This window comes from Tamandua tetradactyla, chromosome X (assembly GCF_023851605.1).
Source record: "Tamandua tetradactyla isolate mTamTet1 chromosome X, mTamTet1.pri, whole genome shotgun sequence".
In the NCBI taxonomy this organism is placed as follows: Eukaryota; Metazoa; Chordata; class Mammalia; order Pilosa; family Myrmecophagidae; genus Tamandua; species Tamandua tetradactyla.
In genome coordinates, this window is record NC_135353.1 from 33,885,101 (window position 1) to 33,908,038 (window position 22,938).

A 22,938-nucleotide genomic window follows, 5' to 3' on the forward strand; every position below is an offset into this window, starting at 1 on the left:
ACTTCTCTATGCTTCAGTTTCCTTATCTGTAGTGGAATCATATCCATATCAAGTGCACAGCATGGCTGGGGGGATTAGGGAGACTAAGGCTTCAAAGAGAGTAGATAAATGCTCAAATAAAGCTTAGCATTCTTATTGCTATTACCATTATCATCTTTTTATTTCTCCTAAGGCCTTAAGTTTGGCTTGGGGCTGATATCTTGACAGGTCAGCTTTCCTCTATTGGGGTTGTTACCTTGTGGAAAGGGGGAGGGAGATGGGTTGATGACAGCCTTTTCTTCTGGTCACTCCCTAAAGCAATGTGCTGAAGGGAATGGAATAAGGACTTGCCATTTCAGCTTGGGGCAGTGAGCTCAACCTGCATGGAAGCCTGCATGGAGTTTTTTTTTTTTTTTTTTTTTTGTCTTCTCTCTGTTTCCAGTCCAATGCCTGACCCACAGTCAATATTCTGCTTGCTGAATGCTCTCCCTGTTGCCTGAAAACCTCCAGCTCCTTTCCACCTCTAAGCCTTTGCTTGTGCCATTTTCTTCAACTGGAATGTCTTTCTTTCTCCTTTTTGCTAGGTTGTTGTCTTCTCTCTTTGCCACTTCAGCACCTAGCAAAGGGCTAGGCCCATGGATGTCACTAAACACAGATTTGGCCATTGAATTACTGAAAGGGGATGAGGATAAGCTTGGGCTGAGGCCCCACTGATGGCATGGAATATCTCTGGGGAAGCAGCAGGAAGCATTGCATTTTCCAGCACTGGCTTGCTGTTTGATCTTGGACATACTACCTTAAATTCTCTGGACCTCAGTTTTATGCTCTGTAAAATGAAAGGGATTTTCAAGGAATGATTGCCTAGGTCCTGCTTGGGTGAAGGTGAGTAGGGGAAGTCTGGGGTCCAATGCTTACCTTTTGGAAAGCGGAAGGGGTGCCCCAATGGACTGTTCTGGTGATGTCTGTAGTTCCATCCCTGTGGAGAAGAAAAGGCAACTCTGTCCAGCTCTGCTGAGCACTTGCGGGTAGAGATCGCAGCCATGTACTTCTATTGTGCTTCCCACTGGGGTTTGGGCAGCAGGGCTGTGATGGGGGTGGGATGGGAGGCAAGGGGCATAAAATAGCGCCCCATCATCAAAATCTCACCTTCAGTGACATGGCCCATAATTTCAAGCTTCAACCTCTGTGCGAGACCAAAGGGAGAGGTGTTTATTTGGTGCAAAATTTATATCTTTGGTAGCTCATTATGTAATTTAACTTGTATGGTCAGTTTACTTGAACATCATAATGACATGGAATCTTGCATAGGGCCTGAGATCTTGTTGATTTGTACACGGTAGTGTGATGCCCCAATACATACCAGAGTAATTTGGGCAGAGGATAAAAAAAAAGTGTTGCAAAGTCCTCTTGGGGGACTGGGGAGAAAAGAGGAAATATTCAACTTTTCCATCTGGGGAATTCCTGATAATCTCACAAGCAGTGGAGACAACCAATTCAATAGGCTGAGCCCTCGATCTTGGTGTTCATCCCTATGAAACTTATTCCTGCAAAGCAGAAGCTAAGCCTACTTATAATTATGCCTAAGAGTCATGTCAAGAGGACCTCTTTTGTTGCTCGGATGTGGCCTCTTTCTCTCTAAGCCAATTCTACAGGTGACTCACTGCCCTCCCCCCCTACATGGGACATGACTCTCAGGGGTATAAATCTTCCTGGTAACGTGGGACATGACTCCTGGGAATGAGCCATGACCTGGCATCATGGGAATGAGAAAACCTTCTTGACCAAAAGGGAGAAGAGAGAAATGAGACAAAATAAAGTCTCAGTGGCTGAGAGATTTCAAACAGAGTCAAGAGGTCATCCTGCAGGATATTCTTACACATTGTATCGATATCCCCTTTTAGTTTATTGTGTACTGGAGTGGCTAGAGGGAAGTACCTGAAACTGTTGAACTGTGTTCCAGTAGCCTTGATTCTTAAAGACGATTGTATAATTATATATCTTTTACAATGTGTCTGTGTGATTGTGAAAACCTTGTATCTGATGCTCCTTTTATCAAAGGTATGGGCAGAAGAGTGAAAAGAAAATAAGGATAAAAATTACATAATAGGAGGATATAAAGGGTAAAAATCGGGTAGATTGTAATACTGTGGGCCAATGAGAGGGAGGGGTATGGGGTGTACGAGTTCTTTTTTTTCCCTTTTTCTAGAGTGTTGCAAATGTTTTGAAATTGATCATGGCGAAGAATACACAACTACATGTTGATATTGTGAGCCATTGATTGTGCACCATGTACAGGGAGTATGTGTGTGAAGATTTTGCTCAATACAATTTTTTTTGATCGCTATGTTATCTGGCAATCTTAATTCTCTCCATATATACCCCCACCTCCATACAACATTTTGGCCATTTGATAAATCTGGATTTCCTTGGGGCAGGCTGGTTCTAAAAGCTAGACTTCTTCAAAGCTCTCTGGGAGGCAGGAAGGGATTGCCTCATTTTTACAGATGGGGAAACTGAGGTCCAAAGAGATTATATGACATGATTATAACACTTCCACATATTCAGATAGTTCCTTTTTGAGTGTGACTCTGTGTTCTTTGAGAGTTTGCCTCAGTTTCCCTTCCAGCACCATATGAATAGGCTAAAACCTGGCCAACCTCTTGCCTTGGGTTTTCTGGGAGGGTCTTTGTCTCTATTCCCCAGACCTGGATAAAGTATAACTGATCCTGGCTTTGGCATTCCCTAATATGCCTTCTTCCTCTGGCTTTCCCTTACCAACTTCTCTTGTCCCTTCTCTCCTCCCCAGTTCCAAGGTCCGAATCCTACCTCTCTGTCCTTTGGCCACTGCCCCATGGCAGAACGTAGCAGCTCTAGCCTGGACTACTTACTATAGAGGCCACCCAACTCTCCATACCCTTGGACCCTTCAATCCAATCCACACTAGAGCCAAAGGAATCTTTCTAAAATATAATCATATCACCCAGGGAAAAATCCTAGCTCTGGTGTGTTCATGATCTTTAAGATCTGGAACCTTTTCACACTTGCCTCTGTTTCACTTATGCATACATATGCCCAAGTACATTTTGAAAAGTGTAGGAAGGAAATACCACCTTTGGATAGTTCTTTACCATTTATAGAATACTGTTGAGCTCCCTGGGAAGGGTGGCAGAGCAGGCCTCATTATCCCCATTTCACAGTCGAGGCAATTGAGGCTGTGAAGTTATCTCCCACTCTGAGCCTTAGTGAAGCTGAGCCTGGAGCAAGCACCTACTCTCCACACAGTTCTTTCCATTGTGACCATGGGTCTGACCCAGTGATTGGCTCAGAGTCACAGTGAGGCATGGCCCGAAGCTCTAACCCCCAATCCCCGGCTGTGGCTACTGACCACGATGGTCCCTGTGACCACCCCCCAGGGGAAGAAGCCCGGGTAGGAGGAGGGACGGAAAGGTCCCGGGGCACTAGGGGCTCCTCCCTGAGAGTAGGTCACAGGGCAGGGTGGCTCTTTTCTTCAGAAGGAGAGAAGAGGAAGTGAGGTGACCATTTTCCCGGCCTCACCCTGCTCCGAGCATGCCCCAGATCAAGCAACGCCCCCACAAATTCACTTCCTCTTTCCACATCGGCCAAAAACTGGTGATGAGCAAAGGTTGCTAAGCAGTGCAGCTGCTAAGCTGGCTCCCGAGAGCCGTGCAAGGAACAGGTGAGGAGCCTTTCTCATTAGCATAGTCACCATTTCCACAGGATAGAGTCTGGAGAATGTTTGAAACTTCTCCTTGACCCTCCATCAGTTCAGCATGCCCATTCATTTCTCCCTACCCCAAGCTTCCCACAGTCCCCTGGCTTCCTGAATGAGAAGGGAAAATCTTTCCAGGTCAGTTTGGCTAAGCTCAGCTCAGCTCCTGTGTGGACAATTGATCACACGTTTGGAAGGAACAGGGTTGACTTACTCTGCTGGACCGTCAAGTACGACTGTTCAGGTTGTGCACTGCACAAGGATAACATGGTTAAAGGGGTACCATTCTGGCGGGCCACGGTGGCTCAGCAGGCAGGAATGCTTGCCCGCGATGCCAGAGGACCCGGGTTTGATTCCCAGTGCCTGCCCATGTTAAAAATAAAATTAAAAAAAAAAAGGGGGGTACCATTCACCTAATGGTTATATGCTAATTTACATTAGAACACAGTGGACACACAGCTTGTGGGGTTCTGGAGGAGGGAGAAAGCATCCTCTTACATAACCCTACATGGGTAGGCACACACTCAACAGAGCATGGGAATGTACCCATGATGCCAAGGGTACCCTGTCCCAATGTGTTCCAGATAGCCCCTGAGGTGACTTCACCTGCCTGCTGCTCTTAGAGAGGCCTGACCCTGTCCCCTGCTTCTCAACCCGACATGGGCATCTCACCTGTGAGCTGGTGGGAAGCAGGGAGTTGAGGCGTTGTATGGTGCTGCCAGTGCGTGGGCTCTGTTCAGGGTGTGCATGGGCAGGTGAGATAAGGGTGAATGTGTTTGTGTAGCCAGGCAGGGCCACTGAGTGTGCTTGTTCAGACTGTATAAGAATATGTGAATCTTTTTTTTTTTTTTTTTTTTTTTTGCATGGGCAGGCATCGGGCATTGAGCCCGGGCCTCCGACATGGCAGGCGAGAACTCTGTCTGTTGAGCCACCATGGCCCGCCCCAAATATGTGAATTTTAAAAACATTTTACTTGAGGGAGGGGAGTCTTTGCTTAATTCTCTTAGAGGTCCTATATGGGCAGCCCAACTATTCTGGCCACTGTATCTTTCCCAAAAGTGTGTGACCTAAATGTGTGAAAATGGAAAGGATGCCCAGAGCCCATTCAATTCATGTCTCTCCTTTCTCAGATGGGGAATCGGTGGCCCCTAAAGGAAAAGCTGTGGCAAGCTCTTGGCTTTTCTTGGCCCAGCTGAGAGGGCCTGGGGCCCACATGTCTGGGCTGAGACAGTAGGTCAGGAAAGGGTGGGGAGTACATACCGGTATTGCCCCCCGGAATCCAGCAGGTACATCTCATCTGAGGACAATTTGCGGTGCAGCTCCTTGGTTGGGCTGGAAAGGGGAGAGAATGCTGAGAAGGAGCAGCCTAATCTTGCACTAGGTGTGGTGGGGATCCTGAGTGAAAGAAGGGGTGACTCCTACCCCAGGGTGGGGTGTGCTTCCAGGCTAATAATTCCTTTGGGAAAGTCATTACCTGGAAGACTATTCAGGCTCTGTGGCCCAAGTCCTCAGCTCACATTTGTTTATCCTGTGAGTAGTTTTCTGCACCTCAACAGAGCCAAAGTGCTGGTTCCCAAAGGGAGAAATGAAAGAGCCCAGAATGTCAGTGAGCCTTTAGAGAGCACCCCATCAGCCATCTCCTTTTACATAAAGAGCAATGGTCTACAGAGGCAAGGGGACTTGGACCAGCCCAGCCAGTAGAGTGATGATGGAGCTGGGTCTGGACGCAGGTACTGGAGGCTGGTTACAGTGCTTTTTTCTATAACTTCCTGCTGCCTCTGAGATAGACAGCCCAGAGAAGCCAGAGCACAGGAAGGGAGAGTATCTTGAGGGTGGAGCTGAGGAGGACCAACCCTACCACTCACTGTAGAGGAGAAGGGGCTGGGGTGGAGCAGCCAAAGGCTTGGGAGACACCAGGGGAGGGAATTCTGGGACAATTCAGGCTATGCCTCGGAAGGCATCTGATCTCTCCCTTCTGTATTCCTGCCAGAGTGAGAGGCGTCTGGTCAGCTTTGCTCCCCACATTGCATCAGGCCTTCAGGTGTTTGTTTTCTACGGGGCCAAACATCTGGCTAGCCTACATCTTGGGCCCAGCTTGGTTGGTTCAGCCTGAGTGAACAGGCCTTTCTTACATGCATGCTTGTGAGTTTTAAGAATTAGCTAACATAAATAACTAACAGGAAGCCAAGGAAAAACATTCAACAGCACCCTGGCCTCCTCACCAGATCCCACATCCCTGAGCACTCCCAAAGTCCCAGCCTCTTGGGGGGTGAGGGGAACCACTCAGGCCTTTTAATTCCAAGGAGACTCTTCACCCCAGAATGAACTGCACCATCCCCAGCCCCCACGGCCTCAAATCTTAAAGGTAAACTCAAGTCCTGGAGCATTCCCTCCTCTGTACTCCTCACCCTGTCCTTTGCACATGCACACACCAGGATCCCCTTACAGGGCCCTAGAACATTCTCTGTCCTGCGGTACCTGTAGTGTGCCAGGGCAGCATTCAGGCCACTAGCAGAGATGGTTTCGAAACTGGGCCCGGAGGAGAACTCTTCTTCTCTGGAAAGCACAAGGCAGGAATGGCCAATGACTGGGTCCGGGGGCTAAGCTGAGCAAAGGAAAGTCACAGCTGCCTCTATCTGTGGGCAAACCCCACTTAGCTTTTCCAGCCCCATCTCCTGGTTCCATCTCCTCAAGCCCTGTCCTGTCACTTGTAGAGCACTGAAGGTCAGGGAAGGAAGGGAATGTAGACACCATTTCTTCCCCCTCCATATCCATTTTACAGATGGGGAAACCAAGGCCCAAATGTGCCATGGTGAGCTAGTGGAAAAGCAAGCGTGACGAACTCTACCTTTCTGTATCTGAAAACTCCCCCTAACCCTGGAGCAGCATCCTGCACCTCAAAGATGCAGTTTGTCCATGACTTGGGCCAAGCATGCCTTCAGGAGAGCCTCTCCCCAGTTTGATATTCCCAAGTAGTCCCGGGGCAGACCTGGCCAAGGGAAACTGGGAGCCAGCCTTCCCCAGAGACAGGGAGCCATGCCTGTCATGGACACTAGGGGGTGCTGTTGGGTTGTGGCCCTTCAAGTTGTCCAGCTTTGTGCTAAGTTGGGGAGTGTCATCCAACCACCCCTGCCCAGCTTCCCCCGCCCATCCTAGAACCTGGCGCCCCTTGTTTCAGAGAGGTTCCCAAATGCAAGGGCGTGGGGAGTCTTACTTCCCTTTAACCAAGGAGAACAATTTCCCTTCCCTATCCCCCACCCTGACAGTAAACTTCAGCCAACAAGTACAGTGGCAGCCCTTCACCTTCGGAACTTGTCCACGAGCTCTGCCCCCGAGAACTCATCCACGGTGCCTTTGGGCACATTTCTCTCCAGCCAGACCAAGTACCGGATCACAGCCACTGCGTCCCGGATCTGGAATGGAGGAAGCAGAGAAGTAGGCTGACGTCTGGTCTAGCATGAACTCAGGATGGAGGGGGATTAGGCGCCTCTGGAATCTGGAGCTTTAAAAATACGAGGGTTTGACTGGCTATTGATGATGTTAAGGAATTCTTGTTAATATTTATAGTTTATGGTCAAAGTGCCCTGGTGATGTTGCTAAAAGGGTCCTTATCTTTCAGGGTTACTTACTGAAGTGTTTACGGAGGGAACGGGAACGATGTGATGGCTGAGATTTGCTTTTGAATGACCTAGCAGTAAAGGGTGGGGGTAGAGGCAATGAAGGTGGGCTTAGACATGAACCAAGATTGGCCATGAGTTGCTGATTGTTGAAGCTGGGTAATGGGTGCGTGGAGGTTCATTGTGCTATTTTCTCGGTTTTTGTGTATGTTTACAATTTGCCATAAGAAATACGTTTTTTTTTTTTTAATGAGGTGGTTTATCCTCATTTAAACAGAATACCAAAAGAACAAGCCATCCTCTTTCCAGGGTGAGGAAATCAGTACAGCTGACACTTATCTAACACTTAGAATCTTCCAGGCAGGGCTCAAAGCACTTTACACACACACACACACACACACACACACACACACACACACATATGAATTCACTGAATCCTCACAACAAACCAATGCTGTGAATTACTGTTATGATCCTCATTTTACAGATGAGGTAACGGAGGCCCAGAGAAGTGAAGTGACTTACCCAAGGTCTCCCAGCTTGCAAATGGGTGGAACCGGGGCTTGACCTCAGACACCCTAGCTCCAGGGCCCATGCGCTACCCCACTTTGCTATCCTGTGGGTAAGGGATGAAGTGCAGGTAGACGCCTGGGAGTTTGGCATCTGCTTCTTTGTTTCCCTGAGGGTCTTCTTCAGGCTCCGCAGGCAGGGTTTCCTCTCTAACCCAAGAGAACGTGAGCTCCCAAAGGGCGCCGCCTGCCTCTGCGTGGACTTACGTGGCTGGCCTTGAGGAGGCCCTGCTCCTTGCTGGTTTTCACTGCCTTGGCGATCATCACTGGGGAGTAGGTGTCTTCCACAAGCTTCTCCTGGCAAATGGCAGAGAGGAGGGTGGGGGGACAAAGAGAAGGTGTGGGAGCACCACGCAGGGGACAGCGGTACTTTAAAAGGACTGGCAGGTAATCCCAGCCGAGGTGAGGCTTGCCATTGCCTGGAGTGGCAACATCCTTTCCTCTCCCGGTTTTATGGCTATGCAGGGCTTTCCCACGGTCCCAGCTCAACACTCCCTCCCTCCATCCCCCTCCTCCCTCCTCCAAGTAAGCTTCCTTGATTAATGCTGTCCTGCTTGGTGGCTCGCTCCCTGCCCCTGGATCCCACTGGTACTTTGGGAGGGAGCCTGGCCTACATCTCCCCATGGGCGGGCTGTTCTGGCAGTTTAAGTTTCCTGTACATATCATAACAGATACTGAGTGCCTATTGCATGACAGGCACTAGGGTTTCTGTGCATTATCTCCTTTAAATTTCAGAGCAACTCCTATGAGGCTAAGATTCTCATTGCCATTTTTTTCCTTTTAAAATTTTTTATTGTGGTAACATACATGCAACGTAACAATTCCCAGTTTAACCACTTTCTTATGACCATTTTACAGGTGAGGACACTGAGGCCCAGATTGGTTATGGCATTAGGGCAAGTTCCAGGTGGGAGCAGAGCCGGGATTCAGTCTCAGGTCTGGCTGACTACAGAGCCTCTGCTCTACCAGTGTGCAACCTCTCTGTGACAATCTATGAGTTCTCTGTGGACAGACAGCCCAGCTTCCGCTTCTTCCATTTCTCCCCAGGGAGCCCTAGAAGGGAACTCGCTGCACGATTGCTGACCGACCAACCGAATGAACAGCCACGGGACTGTGGCCTTCCTTCAGCTTGAGGCTTACCGGAGTTAGCAGTGGAGGGCAGTTCCTGGCACTGACAAACTCACCTTGGGTATCACTTCATAGAGCCCATAAGTTGTATAGCTGGTCCCAATCCAGATGCGCGTGTCTCCTGAGGCGTAGGCCTGGACGCTGTCACGGACTTGGCTGTAGTCCTTTATCTGCACACACATGGTGCTCGTGCAGCCGGAGTTCAGGTACTGCAGAGTCTCGGAGCTCAAGCGACTCTTGTTCACAAATAACCTGGTGGGGAGGGCAGATCAGGAGGACAGCACCAGGGAGCCAAGCATACCAGACTTCGGGATATGAAGGGAACAGAGGTCAAGGGGCCAGGGAAAGCCAATGGGACGCTTCCTAGAGAGTCCAGCTCAGGCAAGCACCAAGCTCATGGGCAGTGGGGCACGTGACAAGAGGCATTGGAGGAAGTCGTGACAGCAAGCCAAGGACAAGCCGTACCTGATGGAGGAGTCCGTGAGCAGTGTGTAGGAATAGAAGAAGGGGTTATAGGGGATGTCATTGCTGCGAAGATTGAAGAGCCCTGGGGAGGAGAAGTGATGGGGACTCTGAGCTTGATCTGCCTGAGGTAAGCATTTGTGACACCTGTGTCCCCCTGTTGGCTTTAGTCCCCAAAGATTCCCAGGCAGCACATCTGCATCATTTGACTATGAATGTTTCTTGATCTTTGGGGTCTTTGAGATGATGATAAGAGCTATGGATACTTTCCCCCAGGAAAAAAAATGTATGAACCTGGCCAGCATTCAGCATTCCATTTCAGAATGTTACCAGGATTCCTGAAGCCCAGCTATGGGGGTCAGGTGAGAAGCCCTGGGCCATGTTGGGAAAGAGTGGGGCTGCACTGGATGCTAAAACTGGGAGGGTGAGTGCTCTGGGGTCGTGGCCAGGCTGTTGGGAGGTGTGTGCTGGTCCTCTTCTCCTTAATGAGACTTGGCACTTGGCCACCATTGGTCAGTCCATTCCTGTGGGCTGGCCCCAGCTTGTCCTGGGCTCTCTCCCCTGAGCTCCTACCCCTTTATCCTCTTAGTTCCCACAGGTCATAGCCACAGAGGCTCTCAATAACCAATGGGTACAAGGTTGTCTGGGGGCACAGCCCTGTGCTGCAGGGTCCAGGAGGGAATTGGGGAAACCCAGTCACCCACCCGTGTCCACAAATCCACACTCACAGGCAGTCTCATCGAGTGCCGACAGGAGGACGGCAGTTGGGGCCTTGCGATGCTTCTGCATCTGGCTTCGGATGTCAGATACTTTATTCTGCCATGTGTTCCCTAGAAGCCAAGAAGCCCAAAGAAAGTGTCAGTGATGCATCCTCTCCTTAGCACTCTGTTCCTACGAAGGGCTCCCTTGGGACAATAGTTTCCCTCTTTTTTTTTTTTTTTAATAATACAACCCTTTCTTCAAATAAACTTATACTTGTGTAGTCATTAAGGGCATACATTCTGGAGCCACAATGTCTGAATTCAAATCTTGGCTCTGCCATTACTAGCTGGGTGATCTTGGGCAAGTTACTTAACTTCCCTGTGTCTCATTTTGATCACCTGTAAATGGAGCATGAATTACAATCTCATATACCTCAATAGGGTTATTATGAAGAGCGAATGAATTAATATTTGTAAAGCATGGAGAATAATGAGAATAATGGTGTCTTGATATTTAGTAAGTCTGGTAAAACTTTCTGATCACTAATTAAGTGTGCAGAGCAGATATCCAGAGAGCAGCCCTGTTGAAGGTCAAAGGCGTAGAACTTCTCCCCTGAAGTCACCCCCGTGATTACTAAGCCACAGGGACTATGCTAAGTGCATTGTTTTAATCCTTACTTGCCCCATTTTACAGATAAGGAAACCGCAGCTTCAGAGGGGAGAAGTCACTTGTCTAGGGTTTCATAACTAGCAATGGGTGGAGCTGGGATTTGAACCCTGGTCTGTCTGACTGCATGGCCCACATTCAATCTGTACAGAAACCATGCTGTCTTGCTGAGATTGTTAGTCTCCAAACCGAGCCTTAAACTTTGTATCACGGAGCTGTCCTTTCTGTGATGCTTGCATCCCAGTTTCAGAACTTTACTTTCCGTCTTTAATGCCTACCTCCCTGCAATGCATGGGAAAAGTCTGCCTCTAGGCACAGCTAGAATTTGCTAGAGAAGGTCATGATCAAGGGATCTAGAGATGAACATAACTTAATTCCATGAAAAAACAAACGAACTATGCAAACAGGTAAAACTACTCAATAGGAACCAAAGTTTTGGATATGATATATTATTTTAGGTTTATTTTATTTTTTAATGTGGCAAAATACACATGACATACAAATGACCATTTTAACCATTTAAAAAGTGGCATTAATACATCCATAATGCTGTGTACCCATCACCACAAACTAGCTCCCAAACTTTTTCATCACCCCCAAAGGAAACCCTGTACTCATTATGTAGGTTATGCCTCATTCTCCGCTCCCTTCAGCCCCTGGCAACCATTAATCAATGTTTTGCCTCCATGGATTTGCCTATTCTGGATATTTCCTATAAATGGAATCATGCAATATGTGTCCTTTTGTGTCTGGCTTCTTTCCCTTAGCAGAATGTTTTCATGATTCATGGGTATGACACATTTTTGAGAATTCTAATGAAGCTCAAATTTAAGTACCTTTCCATGTTTTCCCTTTTGTCCTTTCCCTCCTTTAAAAACTTGCGAGTGGCTAGAGACTAAAGGCTCTCTTGCCTCTACAAGCTTATTTAAGATGAACTCTATTTGTGGGCTTTCAAGCCCACTTCTGGCTCCAGATGGTATTTCCACGAAGACTGGCAGGGTGTAACAGTTGAGCAGCCCTTCCTCACTTGTGTAAAGTGACAAAACTTGGGGGGTCCGAGGGGAGTTCAGTGGTAGAATTCTTGCCTGCCATGAGGGAGACCCGGGTTCGATTCCCGGCCCATGCACTTCCCAAACAAACAAAGAAACCAACAAAAACAAGCAAACAAACAATTCAACAAATGGTGCTGCAATAACGGGATACTCACATGGCAAAAAAAGAAGGAAATCTGACCCCACCATACAGCATATAAAAAAAGTAGTAAGTGACAAAACTCATGCTAATTCTCTCCTGGTCCCTGGAAAGTTTTCCCTGTCTATCTCCTCCCTTTCTGGGCATAATTGTGACCTTCTTAATCTAAATGAGATGAGTTTTATTTATGATTTAACCTTCTTGGATATGTAAGTTTCTTTACCCGCAGTTTAGCTGCAGAAAGAATGATTCTGCAAGTTCCATCAGAACAGATAAAGAAAATTGGACACAATTTTAACTTGTTTCATCATACCCGCTATTTTGAAATTTCCTTCCTGCTTTTCTGAGTCCTTTCCAAATAAGAAATGTGCATGGATTGGCATGTGGAAGGGGCCTCTTAGCTTGCCCAATAATAATACTAGGAACCCACCATCCATTAGCTCATTGAGAATTTCCAGGGAATTCAGAATCAGTAGCTTGGCCCCTATCAGGGTTTCAGTCACCACTTACAAGAATCATAAAGAATAATGTGCTCTTATGACACAGTTAGATGATGTCAGCAGGGTCAAGCATATTGAGGCTAGATTTTTCTGGATCAGTTAACTTTCCTTTGTAATCCAACCAAAACCCGAACCCTAACCTGTGACACAGACTGAATCTTGATCCTGACCCCAGATTTAGTCATCTACTCCCTCTGTCCTTCCCTGGCCTACCCCACCCGGCCCATCTCACAAATCTGAATTTCTTATCACAGGAGGGACCAGAAGTAAAGGCTTAAATGACTCAATAAACACCGATCTCCATTCCCAGAAAAGCAACTCGTATGTTTCTGTCTCTGTCTCTTTTCAAAGGGATATAGCTTTCATCTCTCCCCGAGTCCCTTGTTTCCGCCCTTCCTGTCCCCTCTTGCTTCATATTCTACTATTCATTATTCCAGAATTTTTGTAAATGTGGTCTAAGGACCTGTTGACTCAGAGTCTGGGGGTGGGCAAGTATCACAGGAGATTATGGTATGCGTTAGAGTTTGAGAACTATGCCTTTGGTACTTCTTATGTAGAATTTTTCAGACAAAGAAGCAGCCACAGGGACCCATGTTGCTGCAATTTGGAAAAGAGTACTGAACTACCTGTGAATGCTTCCTGCAGGGCATAAATGGGCTGGCTTGGAATGGGAGGCCTCTCGGACCCCCATACCAGATCCACGAGGTTGTCTGTGATGGACACCAGCTGTCTGTCAGAGCCTTGGAAGGCCAGGTTATAACTCTCCCAGGAGCCTGCAGAGACAGGAAGGAGTCACTTATGCTCTGACTATTTACACCTCAGGAAAAATTATTCTTGCAAAATTAGCCCGTGTCCATTCTGTTTCCCGTTAACTAGCCTACAGTCCCAGCATTCCAGATCTTACCCAAGCAATCTGGCTCTCCTAGAATGCAGGCCCTGATGTGGGGGGTGGCCTCTCACCCTCTCTCTGCTTTCAAATCCTAATTGCCCTGAGTCCTTCCCAATGCCTTCCACAGCCAATTGGCTAACCTCATCTTTTTGAGTGCCAATGGCTGTGGGCAGCTCCTCTTTGAGGGGCTAACCATTTCAACATGGCTTCAGGGCCACAGCCCAAAAGATGGTCATGCTCAGGCTATTGGACAGGCTGGCAAAGAAGTCAATCCTGAAGTGGGAGTCTTGTGGTATGTATTCTTGAACACTCCACCTTCTGGTGCATGGGCTGGCCAGCTGGCTGGGACCTCAGAGCTCAGGGAGCTGGATTTCCTCAGGGCTTGTGTGTTCAGAGGCCCTCCCAACTCCTTTGCTCCTTCTACATTGCTTTCTAGAAGAAGGCTACCAGGGAATTTGATGCTATAACTGGTAGAATTCCAGGATCCGGAGGGTGGTTCTGGGTTTAAGGACATCTTGGCCTGTTCATCCACTGTAGCTTTTTTTGTTTTTACTTTTTGGCATGGGCAGTCTCCGGGAATCAAACATCCACTATATCTTAATGATTCCATGAGTCATTTCTGCATTCGTGACTTTTAAAAAAATATATTCACTACTTTTAATATATTTTAATTACCCAATCCATGGATATATCATTATTGCAAAATGTTCTGCAACCACAGTTTCAAACTCTCTGTCCAGGGCCCCTCCTTTGACCAAGGGGGGTTTCTTTTGTTTATTTATTTTTTTACTTTAAATTTTCTGAGAATTTCTTAAATTTTTATTGATATATATTATATATATATATTTTATATATTCTCATACTATGTAATGATCCAAAGTGTACAATCAAAGGTTCACAATATCATCATAAAGCTGTGCATTTAGCATCACAATTGACTTTTTCTTCTTTTTTGTGAAAAATAACATATATACCAAAAAGCAAAACATTTCAAAGCACATTGCAACGATTAGTTATGAATCAGATTTCAGAGTTTGGTACGGGTTACAATCCCACAATTTTAGGTTTTTATTTCTAGCTTCTCTAAGGTACTGGAGGCTAAAAGAAATATTAATACACTATTCAGCAACTATATTCATTGTTAAACCCACCCTTCTCTGTATAAGTTGACCATTACCTTTGATCTTTCTCATACTCTTTTAGGGGTATTTGGGTTATGCCCATTCTAACTTCATGTTGGAAGGGGCTGTCGATAATGTGGGATAGAGGGATGGAACTAGCTGATGTTCTGGAGAGGCTGGGTCCTCTGCATTTCAGGACTTAATTGGTCCAGGGACCCATCTGGTGGTTGTAAATTTCTGGAAGCTCACCCTAGTGCATGGAACAAGTGTGCTTCTTTACAGCCCAGGAAAGGTGAGTCACCCTCATTGGCACAGACAAAGCCAGGGAGTGAGGGAAGGACATACCAACAGAGAAGAGAAAGGGGTTGAAGCCTACACGCCCTCCAGTGGGAATTTCGGTGAGGAGCCAGGTGACAATGGGAGCAGTGCCAACTGTGAGAAAGACACAAAGAGAGAGAGGTCATTTCTGGTGCCAGCCCCAGGCTGTCCAGCTGGGCCTCTGTTGTGCTGTGCATGCCCTCCTTGATGTCAGTCTCTCCGATCAGGGATGGCCTCAAATTTCTTTAGCTTCCCACAGTGATCCAGCATGGTCTCGCATGCACCACCTCACTTAACCTTCCCGAATCTAATCCAGGTCCCAGGGCTTAGAAGACACAACCGGGTGGTGTCCCTACCTTCCTTATGGAGCTCCCAGTTGCAGTCCATCTGTCGCTCAGCTTGAGTCCAGTAGCGACTGTCTGTCCAGAGAGCTGCTTTCCCTGGCGTCACTGCTGCTATTCCTGGGCCAGAACAGAGAAGCTTGGAGGTGAGGGGGAAAGTGAGGAAACATGGGTTTGGTTAGTTGATGTACAACAAATTGCTGACTCTGAGAATGTCACCGGGGGCCTCTGGGAAAAGTTGTACTCCCATTGGAAGGAAGTGAGGCAGGATAATATTCAAGAGAGCCTTGGGGAAAGTGGACGGAAGGGGTAGCCCGGGTCAGTCATCTCTACTTTACAGATGTGTTGAGGTCCATTTGAGGGTTGTGTTGGGACTTTTAGCAGGAAAAGAAGGGAGTGTCTGCTTTTGGCAGTCCAAAAGAGTTGATGCTGCATGTAGGTGCCCTCAGGAAAGATAGAAGTCTGTTGAGACTCGGGATGCTGATGGGAACGCTAAATCAAAGGCTTAGCCCAGGACAGGAGGACAAGTTGAACGCAGCCACGTTGGCAGAGATGAAGGAGCCACGATGAACAAGGCAGGGCAGCAGAAAGCGCAGGGAAGGAAAGTTTGAGGACCAGCAATGGAAGCTTTTATTTCACTCAAGTAGCCAGGAAAAGGGTAGGAGACCCCTTCAGAAACTGGGGTCCCCTAAAGGGCCTCTATGTTTGCATCTCATTTAGTCATGTGAGGTGAAGTTGTCCAAAAAAAGACTGGCAAAGTGAAACTTTGTCCCCAAGTAGGCCATCATGGCAAGGGAATCAGTGGGCCCCTACTGGCTAGATGTGGAAGTAGCAACTATTTGGGAAACGGAGCTCCAGGGAGGGCTGGGGAGGGCTGGGCTGCTGCAGAGGCCACCAGCATTGGAGGAGAGTTGGGGGTGGGGTGGGGGGCATATGCCTCATGAGGAAATGTGGCCTGGAGGCTATGACATGTGTACCTTGGGGAATCTGGGGACCTGCCCTGGTGATGCTTTTCTGGGGTAGTAGAGGGGAGATGGGGAGAGAAAAGCAGGGGCTACTGTTCAGGGCCACTTGAGGGGGCCACTGGGACTTTCAGTAGGAAAAGAAGGAAGATCTGCTCTGTGGCCACTTCTGGGTCCATCAATAGAAGCAACGAGGGCTGGGTAATAACCGTTACCTGCAGACCCTGTAAAGCCTGTGATCCACCCACGCCTGTCGTCATGTTTGCCGATGTACTCACTCTAGGAAATCAACAACACCATCATTAGTCTTTTCCATGGAGTCAGTCCCCACGGGGAAGTTCTTTCTCTCTGGTCAAGTCCAACCAACCCTGTGAAACCAAGCACTCTTGATACCTCTTCTATGATACCCTCTGTAACTCTGCTACCTCTCTACCCCCCAGTATTTCCCCGTCCTTTGAATAACTGTGTTTCTTGGAGTCTAATCCCACAGTCCAGCACTGGACTCAGTGTTACACTGAACTGTTCTGCAAAGGAGTCTTGTCTCCCCAGCCAGAATCCAAATTCTGTGCAATCTGGGGTCATCTCTGTTGGTTCTCCACTCCAGCTCTTTCACCCACCCTCTCCAGTCTAGCACAGTACACCAGGTTCGCCATAAACAACTTCTGCAGAGGCATTCACACATCATTGTGTTTTAATACTCATAATCTCTGAACACATAATCATTATTCTCATTTGGCAGAAGAGGAAACTGAGGCTCAGAGAAGTTCAGTCACTTATCCAAGGCTCTTATCCCTTCCCAGCAGATGTGAAAGTCAATTCAAACAAACTTACTGACACTGAAAATGCCTTCTCTTCCAACTGGGCTGGTGCTGTTGGGAAGGTAGATAGGGTGGAGGTGGGAAAGGGTAGGACGTGTGGGCAGGGGAGCTGCTTTGGAGAAAGCAGTTCTTGCTCAGACCATCTTGCTTCCAGTCTGCTTCCCCTGACCTATACCTCTAAACTTACATAGTCCAGGACCCTGGATCATTTTGTTGTTCTATGCAACTTGTCCCTTTGGGACCCTTGTCCAAGCAGGTTCCAGCAAAGCCTGGGCTAGAAGGGAACTTAGAGTTTCCCAGGCTAATCTCCAGCCCACATTCTAATCTCCTATGCCAGGGATGCCTTAAACATTCATTCTGGATCTGACTACCATCTAGAAATTGATCAAAATCGATTTTGAATTTATATATACAGTTTCATTCCATAAGGTCAAAAGAGATTTGGCATTGTCATCCTTCCTATTTAAAGGGATACTTTCTTTCAGTTGCCATAAAACTGTGTCTGAGCTCCCTACTTCCTTCTGTCTGTCAAATTCTTTTTCTGCCTCCATCTTCTGAGACTTAGCAGTGTCCTGATTCTATTCTCTTCTCATAGGTGGACCCGGGAGGGCAGGGAGAGCAAAGGGGAGAGGGGCCGTCCCTCACCATGTGGGCGTCCGTGTCTGGGATGATGTAGGCAGAGAGATTCTGGGCACGCAGCTGCTGGCGGAGGGCTGCGAGCCGGGCCGTGGTGTTGACCGCAGTGACTGGAAGGTACTGACAGATGACAGGAAGACACACACACACACACACACACACACTATGCTTAGAGAAAACGACACCTGGGTCCTCAGCTTCCAAAGAAGCCCCAGGCTTGAGGCCAGGGGTGACGGTGGACAGGCTCTCCTGTCCCAGGGAAGGGGGTACAGCAGCTGCTGTGGTTTAGTCTAGATTAAGATGCCTGGGCTGAGTGGAGATAGAGGGGAGCTTCAGGGGGAGTCCCTTATGACAATAATGGGAACTGGATCTGGGTCCAGGGTGGGGTGGGGGTGGGGATACCAATGGGCAAGAGCTACAGGGACCTCGCACTGGGCTGGGCCAGGGTGACAGTCCTGCTTTGGCTACCTTGAGGCAGGGTTGTTAGATTCAGCATATTAAAGCACAGGTTGCCCAGTTACATTGGAATTTTAAATCATATTTTCGTATAAGGCTGTCCCATACGATAGATAAGATGTACTTATGCTAAAACCTTATTCCTTATTTGAAATCCCAGTGTAACTGGGTATCCTATATTTCACCTGGCAACCCTACCTTAGGGGCTTTATGAAGTTTCCACCCACTCTTCCCAAATGGCAGAGGAGAGGGAATGAGAACCCCAGCAGGTTAGGGCAGTGCCAAAAAAAAAAAAAAAAAAAAAAGAGCCAGCATTCTGAAAACCTGGAAGCCTATTTTATCTTTGAAATGAAATCTGCGTTATTTTGGTTGTGTTTTGTTTTGCCTTCTCCTCAACGATCTAGTCATGTTTGTTTTACTATAAAAGTTATGTGGTTTGCCCACCCATCTGCCTGCCCGCCTGTGGCAACATAAAATTGACACTGCAAACAGATGTACCACGTTTAGCCTGTGGCTTAACAGTACCGATGGCCTGCCCACCGCCTCACACATCCTCCGCCACCCCTTTCCTGGAGACCTGCAACTCTCTTCTGACTTGGGAAACAATCCTGCCAGTCTCCAGTTAGGAGCTGACTGCCAGAGCCCCTTCTGTTCCCAACTGCTGGGCCGTTTTTGCCAATCTTCTCACCCTCTCGCTCTTCCTTTGGCTCTTTCAGCCGTCTGTCTTCCTCCCCCCACCTCTAGGAGTTTTTGGTTTCCTCTCCTCCCATCTTCGTCCTCAGCTCTGCCTTGCTTCAAGTCAGAGGCCCGCTAGCGGTCTCCCCGCCCCCTTCACCCCTCCTCTCCCCGGCCTAGCGGGGCTTCCCAGGACGGAAGTCGCTAACCTGCTGCGGGGACCGGTGGGAGGGAGAGAGGGCGGACACCTGAGAACGTGCTGCCTTCCCTGAGGGGCTGTTAATCAGAAACAGGGGGCCCCGCGTCCGGAAATCAGGAGAAAGGCTGGTAGTGGGAAAGGTTAGTAATTGAGCCTGTGGTGATGGGGGAGGGGGCCGCGGGGTACAATGAAAGCTGCGGGGTGGGGTGGGGCCAGGTCTCACCGGAGGGCTGGTTGAACAGTTTCTCACATCCTCTCCTCTGAGGTCCCCTTGCTTTGGGTGGCCTGGTGGGTGGCCCCAGACACAAACTAGAAACAGGGAGAGAAATCCAGAGAGCTCCTAGAGAGAGAGTATGCAGGGACATCCTCCCCCACCCCCCTCCCCCTCCAGTGCCCCTTTGAAACCCATGAGATGCTGTCCAGCAATCCTTGAGGATAAAACTAACCACATTTCATAGGAAATCAGGCTGAATTGGATGGCACCCTGGGTCACAATCAAAGAAAACTGTTTCATAGACAAGTGATTGCCACTTCTGGATGGGTTTTAGTGCTCATTAAATCAAGTTTTTTCTTGTAATATAATTGGGCATTTTTCAGGGTCTGTAGAACTGGATTTAAATTAAATTTTGTAATCAAATTTTCTTTGAAATGCTCTAGAGGATTTCACTAAATAATCATGCACACACATTTGTTTTAGCCTTCTACAAATCTAATTTTATATATATATGGTTTACTTAAATTCAAGGACCACTTGTACCAGTTTGTACAGTCCAACTCTCTGCCTATCATTCCAGGTTCATTTTCTTTTTACAGTCCATCTGAAGTATAGAATCAGTGCCTCACAATATCATCACACAGTTGTGTGTTCATCACCATCACCATTTTTAGAACATTTGCATCACTCCACAAAAAAGAAATAAAGAGAAAAAAGAAAAACCCTATATATCCCATACCCCTTACCCTTCCCTCTCATTGACCACTAGTATTGCAATCCACCCCAATTTTTTTCTTACCCCTTATCCCTGACCTATTATTTATTTATATTTTGTCCTTATTTTTTTACTCATCTGTCCATACCCTGGATAAAGGGGGCATCAGACACAAGGTATTTACAGTCACGTGGTCACATTGTAAAAGCTATATAGTTGTACAATTGTCTTCAAGAATCAAGGCTACTAACTTGCTAGATGAACTCACTGCCCTCCCCCCTACATGGGACATGACTCCCAGGGGTGTAAATCTCCCTGGCATCGTGGGATAGAACTCCTGGGATGAGCTAGGACTCAGCATCATGGGATTGGGAAAACCTGCTTGACCAAAATGGGGAAGAGTGAAATGAGAAAACATAAAGTCTCAGTGGGTGAGAAAGTTCAGAGTCAAGAGGTTATCCTGGAGATTATTCTTATGTATTATATACATATCTCTTTTTTAGTTTATGGTGCATTGAAGTGGCTAGAGGGAAGTATATAGCTTTTACAATATGATTGTGTAATTGTGAAAACCTTGTGTCTGCCACTCCCTTTATCCAGGGTATAGACAGATGAGTGAAAAAAATAAGGAAAAATAAATAAATGAATAATGGGGGGGAAGGGGTAAAAAAATCGTGTACATTGAAATAGTAGTGGCCAATGAGAGGGAGGGGTAAGGAGTATGGGATGTATGAGCTTTTCTTTATTTCTTTTTCTGGAGTGATGTAAATGTTCCAAAAAATGACCATGGTGGTGAATACACAAATATATGATGATGTTGTGAGCCACTAATTGTGTACTTTGGATGGACTGTATGATGGAGGTGTGAAGATACCTCAACAAAAATATTTTTTAAAAAGAATCACGGTTATTGGAATATAATTAAACTGTTTCAGGTATTTCCTTCTAGCTCTAATACACTAAAAACTAAAGAGGGATATCTATGTAATGCATGAGAATAACCTCCGGGATAACCTCTTGACTCTATTTGAAATCTCTCAGCCACTGAAGCTTTATTTTGTCTCATTTCTCTCTTCCTCCTTTTGGTCAAGAAGGCTTACTCAACTCCATGATGCTGGGTCTCCACTTGACCGTGGGACTCCTGTCCCACGTTGCCAGTGAGATTTACACTCCTGGGAGTCATGTCCCATGTATGGGGGTGGGCAGTGAGTTGGCTTAGAGAGAGAAGCCACATCTGCCAGGCTCATTTTAAATGTATAAGACAAGCAGTCCGTCAGCCATCATTGCCTTGTGGGGAATGGGGATTAGCATTTGAAGAGCATCCACTGTGGATCAGAACTGAGCTCAGCAGCTTATATATAGTATCTCATCTGATACTTAAACAACCCAATGAGATCGGTATTACTGTCCACTTTCTATGGGAGAGGAAGCTGAGGCCCAGATAGGTTTGATTACTTGCCCATGTTCTGCTACAGTGAACCACTGGTAGAACAGGGACTTAAACCCAATCCATCTGAGTTAAGAGAGGGGATGGCCCTTTTCATTGTCCTACTCTCCCAACCGCAGGAGCTGGGCCTGGAAAGGTAGTGCCACAGAAGGAACAAAGTATATGGAGAGCTAGGTTCCAGTTTGATGCTTTGCCCCAAATTTGATATGACTCGAGAAGAGTCACCCAATATTCACTGAGGCACGTTTCCCAAGTGCCTACTGTGTATCAGGCACTGGGCTAAGTCCCACAGTCTGTGGGCTTCTGGAGAAAGAAGGGGTTGGGCTAAAGCCCCTTCTGGTTCTGAAAGTCCTGTGGTCTCAAATTCAAGGGGGAAATGGGGCCCAGGCTGTGATTTAAGAAAATAAATATCCATCTCTGTAGGAAAAGATTTCTGGTGACATGGTGGCACTAAGATGCCAACATAAGAAGCCAAATATAGCCAACCCAGGTCCCTCTGGACACCCAGATCTCCTGTTCTCTGAGACAGCGGTGGTGGGGGGTGGGGGGGTGGCTCCCAAGGGCAGGCTCTACAGCTGAGTCGGCGGGAGGCACCAGTGCTGGTGGGGAGGGGTGGTGTTCACTCATGAGTGAGCAGGGTCCTGCTGAGAGAGAGCGTGGGGGGTAGGGTGGGGGTGGGGAAGGGCGCTGAGCTGGGCACCTAGCTGTGGCCAAAGAGGGTGAACAGGGCACTATAGGGGGAGTGCAAGTCAAGAGGACCTCAAGGTCTGCCTCTGGAGCACCTCTTGCTTAAGACAGAGGGACGAAGAGGAAAAGAGACAATCCGGGACCCAGCCCTCACTCCAACCCTTTCTGAGCCCGGAGGGTAGAGGCCAGTGCTGCTCTCCAGCTGGGCCTGCCCTCCCCAGTGTGGGACGGAGAGGCTGGGGTGCACATACCACAGAGGAAGACAAGCCAGGGGCAACAGCCCCAGCGAGCCAGGGCCATGGGGTCTCCAGATGCAGGCGCTGGGTGGTTGGAGGGACTGGGGAATGGGCAGGGCTGTTTCCCTGGCCTCTTCCTCCAAGTCTTCCCTGGGCAGGAGCAGCCGGAGGGGGGGGTGAAGATTGGCGATGGGAAGGAGGCGTCCGACTGGTGGATGGCTAGTTCCCGCTCTAGTTCTTTGTTTCTGGGGGCTGCGTGAGAGTCAGGCTGGCGGAAGAGCCTCAGGCTGCCCCGGGCAGCCTCAGCTGGCTCCTAGTCACCAGGAATAGGGTGTTAGCCCGCCCAGGGCAGAGTCCAAAGATCTCGGAGACAGAGGAGCAACAGCTGGTCTCAATCAGCCTGCTCATCCCAACCCCCTCTTCAGCACTCAGGCCCCAGCCATTCCTGAGTTCTGCACCCCTCCCTACAGCAAGCTGTTTCCCATTAACTCCCCCCACCCGAGCTCTGGCCACAGCCCTGTTGTTGCCTCAGGATGGGTGTTTACCCTTCCTCCTCCTCCAAGCTGCCTGTCTCAGAAAAAGCTTGCATCCTCTCTCTTCAGGACCTGGAAAACCTCACTGTGGCCCTTGTGGAATTTGTTTATAGCAGGAGAGTTAATTTCTTAAGCGGGGGTGTGACC

General features: G+C 48.0%; 1 protein-coding gene across 2 annotated transcripts in view; it reads right to left on the minus strand.

Annotated features, from left to right (window-relative positions):
- XPNPEP2 (X-prolyl aminopeptidase 2) overlaps positions 1–22,609 on the minus strand; it is a 28,252-nt gene extending 5,643 nt beyond the window's left edge. The window contains exons 1-15 of one of the 2 annotated variants that reach the window (XM_077146706.1): positions 22,274–22,609; positions 19,183–19,268; positions 17,639–17,749; positions 16,391–16,454; positions 15,229–15,333; positions 14,900–14,986; positions 13,171–13,317; positions 10,214–10,315; positions 9,489–9,570; positions 9,080–9,275; positions 8,103–8,192; positions 7,013–7,122; positions 6,188–6,265; positions 4,970–5,041; positions 895–955 (exon numbers count right to left, since the gene is read on the minus strand). In XM_077146706.1, the coding sequence (XP_077002821.1) occupies positions 895–955; positions 4,970–5,041; positions 6,188–6,265; positions 7,013–7,122; positions 8,103–8,192; positions 9,080–9,275; positions 9,489–9,570; positions 10,214–10,315; positions 13,171–13,317; positions 14,900–14,986; positions 15,229–15,333; positions 16,391–16,454; positions 17,639–17,749; positions 19,183–19,268; positions 22,274–22,322 (1,440 nt within the window). In that variant the 5' untranslated portion in view covers positions 22,323–22,609. The remainder of the gene's footprint in view (positions 1–894; positions 956–4,969; positions 5,042–6,187; positions 6,266–7,012; positions 7,123–8,102; positions 8,193–9,079; positions 9,276–9,488; positions 9,571–10,213; positions 10,316–13,170; positions 13,318–14,899; positions 14,987–15,228; positions 15,334–16,390; positions 16,455–17,638; positions 17,750–19,182; positions 19,269–22,273) is intronic. The other variant, XM_077146707.1, reaches the window with a different exon arrangement.
- Positions 22,610–22,938: the final 329 nt, after the last annotated feature.